The sequence below is a fragment of the Boleophthalmus pectinirostris genome, unplaced genomic scaffold (genome assembly GCF_026225935.1).
Source record: "Boleophthalmus pectinirostris isolate CB_2022bp ecotype Guang Dong unplaced genomic scaffold, ASM2622593v1 HiC_scaffold_1, whole genome shotgun sequence".
NCBI lineage: Eukaryota > Metazoa > Chordata > Actinopteri > Gobiiformes > Gobiidae > Boleophthalmus > Boleophthalmus pectinirostris.
The window spans coordinates 1609151-1621255 of NW_026570970.1; the positions used below are offsets into that span (position 1 = coordinate 1609151).

The 12105-nt window shown below is 38.8% G+C and overlaps 1 protein-coding gene across 3 annotated transcripts; it reads right to left on the reverse strand.

The window, feature by feature from the left end:
- Positions 1-1220: 1220 nt before the first annotated feature.
- ercc1 (excision repair cross-complementation group 1) lies at positions 1221-11412 on the reverse strand. 3 transcript variants are annotated; one of them, XM_055149032.1, is made up of 9 exons: positions 11240-11412; positions 9788-10141; positions 8619-8722; positions 6533-6632; positions 5416-5492; positions 4426-4525; positions 3463-3534; positions 1541-1609; positions 1232-1470 (listed from the first exon to the last, which is right to left on the reverse strand). In XM_055149032.1, exons 1-9 carry the CDS (start codon positions 11297-11299, stop codon positions 1408-1410), a joined length of 999 nt encoding a protein of 332 aa, XP_055005007.1. In that variant the 5' UTR covers positions 11300-11412; the 3' UTR covers positions 1232-1407. The 3 variants fall into 3 exon arrangements, with proteins under 3 accessions (XP_055004997.1, XP_055005007.1, XP_055005012.1); XM_055149022.1 differs by having other exon boundaries at positions 1221-1609; XM_055149037.1 differs by lacking the exon at positions 1232-1470 and having other exon boundaries at positions 1533-1674.
- Positions 11413-12105: the final 693 nt, after the last annotated feature.

The window sequence follows — 12105 nt, forward strand, 5'->3', positions numbered from 1 at the left end:
TCAAAGACTGTTACAGCAGAGACACGTCAACTCTGTCACACTTACACCAGGTCACTTACACCAGGTCATTTACACCAGGTCATGAGGTTCTACTGGTTTAAAGAAGGTTCTAGTTAAAGATGATTCTTACCTGCGACTGAAGACACGACGATTCCTGAGAGAAACTTCACCTGAACAAAGTCCACAGGGCGTGTTTTGTATATACTGTACACACACACTCTTCCTCCTCCTCTCTCTCCAATACTCTAAAATGTCCATATATGGGCCAAACAATATATCTGTGTATCTAACATGAACCCAAATTATAAGGACTAGAACAGGACCAGAGCAAGTCCAACATCAGGACTAAACTGGGCTCAAACCAGAACCAAACCAGGACTAAGTTTGGTTCCCAACAGTGCAGTGTGCAGAGACAAACAGTAACTGGACATTGGGGATTCGTGCTTCATGTTTTTTCAGGAGTCCAGACTAGAGACGGACGTGATTAATCGACTAATCAATAATTGATCATTAAGAATTTGGTCGATCACGTTCATTTTTAATGGACAAACTGAATGTGTGAGTGTGTGTGTCTGACACAAACACTGGAGTCTCGTCCTCACAGTCCCACATTTGTCTCTGGTTCAGTGTGTTTACAGCACAACAATGTCCCGGGTACCAGCTGGTTTTTTCAGTGTCCTGGTTTGGTCCTGGTTCATGTAAACACAGTGTCCTGATCACTGTGACATAAAGTTGAGTCACGTGTCCAAAAGACAAACACTTTTCAGTCTTTTCATCACAACAGAAGCAAAAGAAATAAAGTGAAATGATGTTAAATAAAGAAAAACCTGCAAACGTCTGATCTGTGAAAACATGAACACACACAGAACACACACACTATCATCATCATCATTTTATCAGAAACATTAGTTTATGTAAATGAAGTCATGTGGTTTTAAGTTTAGTTTGTGTAAAACATAAACAAATGTGTCAAAATTGAATTAAACACATGATAATGTCAAACGACTGATGTGGATCTAAAGTCGTTCTGTTTATATGTTGGAAACGTTGAGTTTATTATTATTAATTGTTAATAATGAAAACTGTTCAATTAATTGAAAATCGATCATGAATTCTCCCGACGATTGATTAATAAAATTTAACAGAATGCCCATCACAAGTCCAGACTATAACTTCTGTTTTTCATAAAAGAGTTTTCAGTCAACAACAACAATTTTTTGACAAATTCAATATTTTATACAAAAATATTTATTCACAGCTGTTCAAAGATTATTAAGCAGATTAAATAAAAAAGTACAAAACACTTTCATAACAAATACGTAACATTCCAGATAAAAAAAATTTTTCAAGATTTTTTTTTTTTTTTTTTGTGTGTGTATTTATTTTTTTTTTTTTAAATCGTCCGGTTCAGTCGTCTTTAGTCTTGGATTTGAGGAATGGCTTGTGGAGAACGTCGTGGAGTCTTCTCGCCTGCGAAAACAAACCGGATTTTTAACACCGACAAACTCTTTTCATGAAATATGTGACAGAGTTTTTGGACCTTCTGAGGACCCAGACCCGGACACAGGACCAGATCTTCCTTCGACGCCCGGATGATTCCCTCTACAGACTGAAAACGTCAACAAAAACCACATCAGAGCGGTGAGTTTTCTGTGGGAGATGTTGCTGCTTTATCTGGAATGTTCCAAAGTGCGGCATTAGTTTTAAAGCGACGAACGACCTTAAAGCTTTTGATGATGTTACAGTCGTTTCCCTCAGCAGAAAGTTGTGTGTCTTAACAACTGGTTTTGTTCAGAAAAGTAAAAAAAAAAAAGGTCTAGGAATTGACAAAAAGCACTAAAGTGTTTTCTGGTTGTGTGTTTTCTGGTTGTTGTGTTTTCTGGTTGTGCGTTCTGTTCTCTGGTTGTGCGTTCTCTTTTCTGGTTGTGCGTTCTCTTTTCTGGTTGTGCGTTCTTGCTCTGACAGTGTAAATACATTTCAGTTTTGTATTTGGTTTGATTTGATTTTTTCAGTTGAATTTTATACTGATTCTTTATTTTCCTGCTGCTGATCACATGAACTTTACTTTTCAATTCAATTCATGAAATCAAAATCTAGGAATTGACAAACTGAACTGTAAGTCTCAAATAAATAAATAAATAAAAATTGGTTCTCTTCTTTTTTTTGGAGCGAGATTCTCCAGAGGAAGAAGAATAAACCTGGACTTTACAGACTTGTGTCCTGCTGCTGGAGAAACAAATGTTCAGTTTGTGCAACAGTGACACTTTCATTTACATTTACAATAAAACTCACTATATTCTACTTTTGAATTCATGAATTGGTTTTGTGTTTAACATGTGATTAATCTTTTATATTTTTGCCCAGCCCCGGATTTAAAATGTCACAGAACAGAATAATCCACAGGGTCAGAGGTTAGAACTACTGAGACACACAAGTACAACACTGCCCTCCGAAGGCCGAACACTGTAACATCATGTTTGGCCAAAATAGTTCATGTCATTTTGTTTGTATTTAAGTTTATTCTTTATCATGGGAATAAATATCATGAAAAATATTGAGCTCATAAAGCCCCTTTGACCTTATTTGGCAGTTCCTGTGACTTTGTGTGTCTTTGTATCATGAGACAAAAATAAGTTTTCGTGCAAAGGCAGAAACTGTGTGTGTTTTGTTTGTGATTTAGTTCATAAGTGTATTTTATTTTAAAATCCAACCTCTCGTCTCCTTTTTGTTGTCAGGGTCTGAAAACATTAAGTAAATAAACCTTTGTATTCAATTATACTTCAGTGATGTTTAAAGTGAAAGTATTTGTGTGTATTTATTTATACTTTTCACACTAAACTGTAAAGTCACTCGTGTGTTTCAAACTGTGTAAAGTGTCGCCGCTCGATCCTGATCAGAACTGAACAGGAAATACAAAACTGTTCTGAATCATTTCAGACAAACATCATGTCGACTGGAGTTTGGTGACGTGTTTTTCGTATAAAAGATAAAGTCTGGAGAAAATCAAACAAATAATAATAATGATCAGGTCAGTTTCTGCCTTTGGTCTTTGTACAAGAACTTATTTTTGGCTCATGATACAAAGACAGAAAACTATTTTGAGCTCAATATTTTTCACATACAAATATTTCTAGTTGTCAGATTTTGGGAGCTCGACCTGTTTTACTTTTGTCTGGACAAAACAAACTTTAAGTGATTTTTCTGAGTTTCACACTCTGGAGAGTTGAAACTCTTTTGTCTTTGTAGGACACAACAGGTCGACTTTAAAAACACACGTCTGACTCAGCCTCGAGCTGTCACAGAGACAGACGTGTTTAATGCCACACTGTGGAATATTCCAAGTGAAACAATCATGTTACCATGGAGATAAGACTGAGCCTTCACATGAAAAATACATAACTCAGCTTTAATCAAAGGAAACGTGTGTTTGGTTTTGGTAGAAGAAAGATGTTGGACACTTACAGAGAAGGTGGAGAGCAGCGTGAGGGCGTCGGTTTTATTGATGGACTTGACTGTGGTCATACAGTCTGTGACCTTCACACAAACACAAGGTCACGTGAGCTCGTTTAAACACAAGGATCTGACAACTACAGCAGGAGAGTCAAACTCAAACTCACAGAGGCCAAAATTAAAAACTGGGACTAAGTCGTGGGTCAAATTAAATATTAATTGAAAATTTTCAACAACATCTGCATGTTTTCTCATCTTTGGAGAAATGTAATATTAAACCTTTTTTAATTCAAATAATTGTTTAATAATAGTTTTGCTTAAAAATTGAATTCAGAACATAATATAATAATATAATTTAATAAAATAATAACATTTTAAATAATGTCTCTAAAGCCTCTGTAGCTGGTGAGCAGCTCTAATACAGATTTGATATGATCTCGTGGGACAAATATAATTAGATTGTGGGCCAAATTTGGCCCCCGGGCCTGAGTTTGACATGTCTGATCTGTGGAATATGAACTCATCACATGTTTACATCAGTGTTTCTTTACTCTTGTGAAAACACTAAACTCTCCTGCCTCACATCAGGTTTGTCCGGCTGCTGTGGACAGTTTTGTGTCATGTTTTTGTGTATTTCTGGAGAATTGTCGTGTTTGGGTGACGTAGGCTTGTGGGCGGAGCCTCGTACAGAGTCTTACTGCTAACCATAAGGAGGGTTTCAACAGAGCCAAGGACAGATCGCTAGATTACTCAAACATGCATGGAGGACATCTCAAACCTCTTCAGGGATGTTTTTGATGAGGGAACTTTAGAACATGATAGAAATCTCCAAAAAGTAGATTTAGCATAATAATCTGTAATAATGCTCTTTAAGGAAGTTGTCTGCTGAAAAACGCCTTAGTTCTTCTTAAAGTGGAAGTTCTGAACATGTTCTGAGGGAAACCTGCAGCACGAGGCCCCCTGCTTCACACAGACCTTGGAGAGGTAGTTCTTCTCCACTTGCTCCTTCAGCAGGTCAGCAGGCTTCTTCTCATAGGACTTGTAGGTTTCCAGGTACCGTCCTGCTTCTTCTGGACTGAGCACAGAAAACACACGTCAAGAAAAGTGTTTTGCAGTTGATGTCGTCAACATTCCCCAGGGAGTGTGACGATAATTGAAGGCACTACTCTGTCAGGAGCTCCACTAGACTTTCATCTGATCTGGATTTTAACAGTTTTACCAGAAAGACTCGACTGGAACAACAACAGGTGAGAAAAACCAAACTCCTGAACAGGACCATGAACACATGATCACATGATCACATGATCACATGATCACATGATCACATGATCACAGGAACGTGAAAATGTGACGTTTAAATCCACTTCCTATGTTTTCATGAGTTTAAAAACAACATGTTTTCATTCTACTCGTATCTGACGGTGTTTGCATCACTGCTAAACATTTCACCATAGAGCTACAGGTAGAACACCCCCAGAGTGACGTCAACGCAAAGTACCAACCCTAATCTCCTCTGACACAGAGAAATAATGCCAAATACAACCGTATGGAACAGATAATACTCCCTACAACTGTACTTATGTCACAGATAATACTCCCTACAACTGTACTTATGTCACAGATAATACTCCCTACAACATTATTTATGTCACAGATAATACTCCCTACAACATTATTTATGTCACAGATAATACTCCCTACAACATTATTTATGTCACAGATAATACTCCCTACAACATGATTTATGTCACAGATAATACTCCAGAATCCACAGTGTAAATAATCATGTAAATAAAGCAGAAACATGAAAATGTGTGTCTAAATGTTTGATTGTTTGACTGTTGTTGTGTGTTTGCAGATTCCCACTGAAGCGTCAAGCGCAGATGCAGAGCGAAGAGCGAAGGGCGAAAAGCGAAGAGCGCAGACGTGAAAAAGCAGGAGTGTGACGCAGAAGGCGGCGCTCACCTCCAGGCCAGGACCAGGGTGCAGTCGGCCATGATGCAGATCCTGGCCAGCTCCTTCAGCGCGTGGTGAGGGTCTTTCTGAGGACAAACAAACAAACATGAAGAACAGAACAGAGAAAAGCCCGGAAACCCCAAACTCTTTATATACTCCATGTACTTTATGTATATTCTCCATGTACTTTATGTATATACTCAAATATTCTCTGCTTTTATATTGAAAAAAATACTTACTATATAATTACATGTAGTTAAAAATGTAAACAGCATTTATTGAAGGGCAATATATCGGTTCTTGTATCGATATTGACCGATATGATAAATGTATAGTCAACAGAGGAGGCACCAAGTCGTCGTTTTGCAAGTCTCAAGTCTTTCACCTCAAGTCCGAGTCAAGTCCCAAGTCAAATACAGTCAAGTCCAAGTCGAGTCTCGAGTCACTGAGCCCCATAAGTCCAAGTCAAGTCTAACTTCGTCTGCTTTGAGCTTCAAGACATTTCAAGTTTTTAAACCAAAAAAGTAGCAAATATAATTTAGATTTTTACAGTTTATATGATTTTTGAATTATGAATGAAGTGTGTGTGTGTTTGTGAGTGTGTTTGTGTGTGTGCTCATGTGCGTTTTCGTGTGCGCGTTCGTGTTTGTGAGCGTGATCGAGTTCGTGGTCATGTTTGTGTGTGTGATCATGATCGTGTGTGTGTTCGTGTGCGTGTTCATGTGCATGTGGTTGTTTGTGTGCGTGTTCTTGTGTGTTCGTGTGCGCGTTTGTGTGCATGTTCATGTGCGTGTGGTTGTTTGTGTGTGTGTTCGTGTGCGTTTTCGTGTTCATGTGCGCGTTTGTGTTTGTGTGCGTGATCATGTTCGTGTGCGTTTTCATGTTCGTGTTCATGTGCGCGTTCGTGTGCGTTTTCATGTTCATGTGTGCGTTTGTGTTTGTGAGCGTCATCGAGTTCGTCTTCACGTTTGTGTGCGTGTTCATGTTCGTGTGCGTTTTCATGTTCATGTTCATGATCGTGTTCATGTTTGTGTGCGTGTGGTTGTTTTTGTGGTTGTTCGTGTGCGTTTTCGTGTTCATGTTTGTGTGCGTGATCACGATCGTGTGCGTGTTTATTTGCACTCACCACGTCCACCTGCAGCAGCAGCACCCTCAGGACGAACGTGGAGCCGAGCTGTTTGAGACGCTCGTGGATGTAGTTGGGGTTCAGGTTGTGATATCTCAGACTGCACAGTCAACACAAAACACTGCTCAGGTCACTCGGGCCCGGTTTGGTCCGGTTTGGTCCCAGTTCAGTCCTGATGTAGACTTGGTTTGGTCCTGTTCTAGTCCAGGTTTTCAGACGATAAGTGGCACTTTTTTTCATGGTTTGGGTGTTTCCTGCAATTTATACTCAGGTGCGTCTTACATATTAACATTTTCTCACTGAAGCCGCAAAAGGAAACTTACAACTTATGTGTTTTTTCTTTTACATTATGCAATTTTTTGGCTGGTGCGACTTATAGTCCGAAAAATATGGCAATCATGTTGTTCAGGTATGATCCAAAGCAAAAGAAAAACCTTTGTCCAGTTGACAGGTTTGAATTTTTCTTTTGCTAATTAGATTTAGTCTGTGGATTTGTATTTATCACACTGTGGCGACTAAACACACACTGACTTTATGAGGACCTGCCCTTATGAGGATAAAGTCAGGTCCTCATGACGTAAACATACAATAAAAACACGTAAAGTAGGATCGGTGAGGTCAGGACTCCCCGGAAAAAGAGATTCTTAGGCTCCGTTCAGACTGTAGGGTTCAATTCTGTTTTTTTGCGACTTGTATGTATGAACTTAAAACGCCCCATAAAGGTTCGTTCACACCAAAGCGTCAAAAAACACCTTCACGTCTCTATTTGGAGCCTTTGTATTTGAGTTCAGACGCCCCCGACGCTCGTGTCTTTGACGCCGTGGACAAACGGGACAAAAATACTTGACGCGCGTCCGTTGCCCTGGAAACAAGAGCCCGGTCCTGGACTTTTCCCGAAACAATGTCAGACCAGACTGAGAGACTTTAGTGTTTTTATGACATAAAACATCAGCGGAGGAAATCGACTCGACGACTGGAGCGAGTTTATATTTATACTCCACTAATGACACTGGATCAGTCCTGGTTTAGTCCCGGTCTAGTCCCGGTCTGGTCCTTGTTTAGTCCCGGTCTAGTCCCGGTCTAGTCCTTGTTTAGTTTTGGTCTAGTCCTGGTTTAGTCCTGGTCTGGTCTCAGTCTAGTCCTTGTTTAGTTTCGGTTTAGTCCTGGTCCGGTCCTGGTTTAGTCCTGGTGATCGTCTTGGTGTTTGTGGTGTATATATTTATGTTCCGTTCATGTTTGTGGTTCTGGTTCTGGGGTTTTTCTTCCTGATAATAACGTCGCTGCGTCTCTGGATACTCGTCCCTGATTGGTTGACGCGGTGCGTCTGACGCGAAAAGTTCAGCATTTTCAACTTCTTGACGCTGACGCCTTGGACGCGCGTCTAGAGCGTCGACGCCAAAACGCTCAAGACTCGCCGCAAAAACGCAGGACGCTCTAGTCGCGCGTCCACATCGACTTTACATAGAAACTGGACACTTTGACGCTTTGGTGTGAACGAACCTTAAGTGTCTCAAAAGTGTGTTTACAGAAGTCGCCTAAACTCTGGGCTTGTCTCCCAAAATCCGGTCCAGTTCTTGGTAAAATGGACAGGTTACACGTCCACGGCCGCTTCGTTTGTGAGTCTTTAGTCTCTAACCAGGGGCCAAAAATGAGATTTAGGTGACTTCAGGCTGCAGACTGAACGTAGCCTTAATCTCAGCGGGATTTGTAATAAATAAAGGTCAATAAGTAAATAAATAAAAGTCAATCCTTTATTATTCGATCAATAACATGGTTTAAAGTTCAGATTTGGGTTAAGATTAGAGTTTTGGTTAAGTTTGGGCGAGTAGTGACAGTGGTTATGATCTGGATCAGACACCAAATGAATTTAAGTCCATGTTTGTATATATCTAAGAAATCTGAAAATTTTGATAATCGATGAAGATAAAATATGATATTAATTAACTTCAGAAATAATCTTTTTTTCCTATATTCCATTTATTGTTTGCCGATTGTACTTTAGACAAATGTTCAGAGTTAAGTGTTATTTTTCACTATTTGAGAGTTTATAATTAATTAAAAAGTATAAATGTTTAAATGAACTGACCTGAGGAAGAGGGCGCAGGTGGTCTGGCCCAGGACGTAGTCTGGAACCACTTCTCCAAACTCCCAGGGGACACTTCGCACGTACTTCAGGATGGGATTTCCTCTCTGACAAATACAACAAAACCATGAAACAGCCCTGGAACATTTACGATTTTATTATTCTACGTTCTCACAAAAACAAATCATTTATATAGACACAAACTAAGTACTAAAGAATCTGTGTGTGATTCGTTCATTTCTTTAGCAAAATAAAACCAAAAAGAAGGAAACATAAAAAAAAAAAAAAAAAAAAAAACAATTTTCTTCATTATTTGTGTCCAAAACCAAAATGAAAAAAACAGATAATGAACTGAACCAGGACTAAAACCAGAACTAAAACCAGGTCTAAACCTAGGACGAAACCCAGGTCTAAACCAGGACTAAAATTAGGACTAAAACCAAGTCTAAACCAGAAATAAACCAGAAGTAGACCTAGGACAAAAATCAGGTCTAAACCAGGTCTAAACCAGGCCTAAACCAGGTCTAAATCTAGGTCTAACCCAGGGTCTAAGTCTAGGTCTAAACCAGATCTAAACCAGGTCTAAATCTAGGTCTAAAGCAGGTCTAAATCTAGATCTAAACCAAGTCTAAACCAGGTCTAAATCTAGGTCTAGACCAGGACTAAAATCAGGTCTAAACCAAGACTAAACCTAGGACGAAACCCAGGTCTAAACCAGAAATAAACCAGAAGTACACCTAGGACTAAAATCAGGTCTAAACCAGGTCTAAGTCTAGGTCTAAACCAGGTCTAAATCTAGGTCTAAACCAGGTCTAAACCAGGTCTAAACCAGGCCTAAATCTAGGTCTAAACCAGGTCTAAGTCTAAGTCTAGGTCTAAACCAGATCTAAACCAGGTCTAAATCTAGGTCTAAAGCAGGTCTAAATCTAGATCTAAACCAAGTCTAAACCAGGTCTAAATCTAGGTCTAGACCAGGACTAAAATCAGGTCTAAACCAGGTCTAAATCTTGGTCTAAATCTTGGTCTAAATCTTGGTCTAAATCTTGGTCTAAACCAGGACTAAAACCAGGTCCTACTCTAAGGGGAGCCTCACATTCACCCTCCACCAGAAAAGTTACACAGTGCGTCTTTAACAGCAGGAGGGAAACGACTCTTCACAAATCTGAAGTCACCTGGCGCGGACTGACGATAATACTGCTCCCAGACCCGACCGGCTTTGGGCCCAGACTCTGGACTGAGCCGGACTCGTGGGCTCCGTCGTCCTCGGGCTGGTCCGCGGACTCGGCTCGGGCCTCCGGCGTCTCGACGCCTTTTTGGGGAGAACTTCTGGAGCTGTGGGCCTCAGAGGAGTCCCCGAGCCTGGGCAGTTTGGAGGAGGAGGGTCCGTCTGTGGAGATGTTGGAGATGTTCTTCTGTTGGACCACATACTCGGCGTAGGACAGAGGCTGGACCGTGGGGACGACGCTGCTGCTGCTGCTGCTGACGTCGTCGTCTGGGTTTGAGGACGACCGGAAGTGTGACTTTGGCTGAAACAGAATCAGAATAATAATAAACCAGGATTAAAACCAGGACTAAATCAGGACTAAACCAAGACTAAAATCAGGACTAAACCTAGGATTAAACCAGGTCCAAACCAGGTTGAAACCAGATCTAAAATCATGACTAAAACCAGGTCTAAACCAGGATTAAACCAGGTCTAAACCCGGTCTAAACCAGGACTAAAATCAGGACTAAACCAGGTCCAAACCAGGTCTAAACCAGGACTAAACCAGGACTAAACCAAAACTAAAATCAGGACTAAACCAGGTCCAAACCAGGTTCAAACACGATCCAAACCAGGTCTAAACCAGGTCCAAACCTGGTATAAACGTGGTCTAAACCGGGACTAAACCAGGTCTAAACCAAGACTAAAATCAGGACTAAAACCAGGACTAGACCAGGTCTAAACCAAGACTAAAATCAGGACTAAAATGAGGACTAAACCAGATCCAAATCTGGTCTAAACCAAGACTAAAATCAAGTCTAACCCAGGACTAAAGCAGGACTAAACCAAGACTAAAATCAGGACTAAACCAGGTCCAAACGCGGTCTAAACCCGGTCAGGTCTAAACCAGGACTAAATTGTGTAGTAAAAATATTTTTTTAAATCATTCTAGTGCTCTGTATTTCTCTATAGAATTTATTATTTTTTAAAAATGTCTTTATTGATTCTGATGTTGATCCTTTTAACCTTCATCCAGATTATTCCACAGATCTGCTCCTCTAACTGATAAACATCTACCGGTACTTTTTGTGTTAATCCTGTCCTTATTTTTTTTTTTATATTTATATAAATATATTCTGGTTCCTCTCAAATTATACAAATTATATCCTCTCTGGGTTTGAGGGAGCACGTGATTATGAACTTTATACATAAAAAAATAAATGATCCAAATGATTCTAGTGAAGTTTAAACGCACAGAGGAGAATTTCCTGTATTATTATTATTATTATTATGAGGAGTGTTTTCTGTTTGAGAGAAGAACTCGTGCTGAATGTGAAGAAACGTGTGAATGAAACAAAACAAAAAACAAAACAACATTAAAACAGAAAATCACGTAATTCGTGACGCACGGAGGACGCACCGGGCTTCTTTCTTTGGTGAACGCGCTGTCGTCCAGGTTGATGTTGAATCTTTTCTTCATATTTGGCGTAATTCGGCCATGGATTTATAAAACTTTCCTGAATTTACAAAAAAAAAAAAAAAAAAAAAAACGCTCGACTTTAAGCTCCGTCTGACGCGCACTTCCGCTGTTCCGGGTTCACTTCCGGTTTTTTGAAAATACTTGAACACGTGATTATTATTTTAAATGTGGATTTTGTAATATAAATGTATTATAAAACAAAATTAGCGCTGATACACAGAAATGTATTTCTATGGCGTTGATAGAAAGTTAGGTTTTTTTTTTTTTTTAAAGATTCTACTAATTTATGATGTTATATTTATTTGAACTGATGTTAATGTTTTTGCTAAACTCATACGCCTGAAGTGATTTATTTAAAAAAGAGAAATATTGTTGGGCACTGGTGGTAGTGATGATAACAATAATAATACTTAATTTGTATTTATTTTCATTATTATTGTTGTTGTTATTATTTATTTATTTTTTATTTACCTATTTTACTTTATTTTATTTTTAATTGATTAATTTATATTTGATTTTTATTTATTTATCTATTTATTTCTTTATTTACATACTTTTAAATTTATTTACCTATTTTACTTTATTTTATTTTGTATCAATGAATTTATTATTGTTTTTTTATCTATTTATTTATCTATTTATTTTTATTTTATTTATCTATTTATTTATTTATTTCTCTCTATCCATTTTTCCTTTTTAAAGCTCACATCGTCACTGAATATGAATCACTGACTTACCTGCGACTGATAAATTGTATTGTCCAAGTATTATTTATTTATTTATTTATTTACTTATTTTTCGGTTAT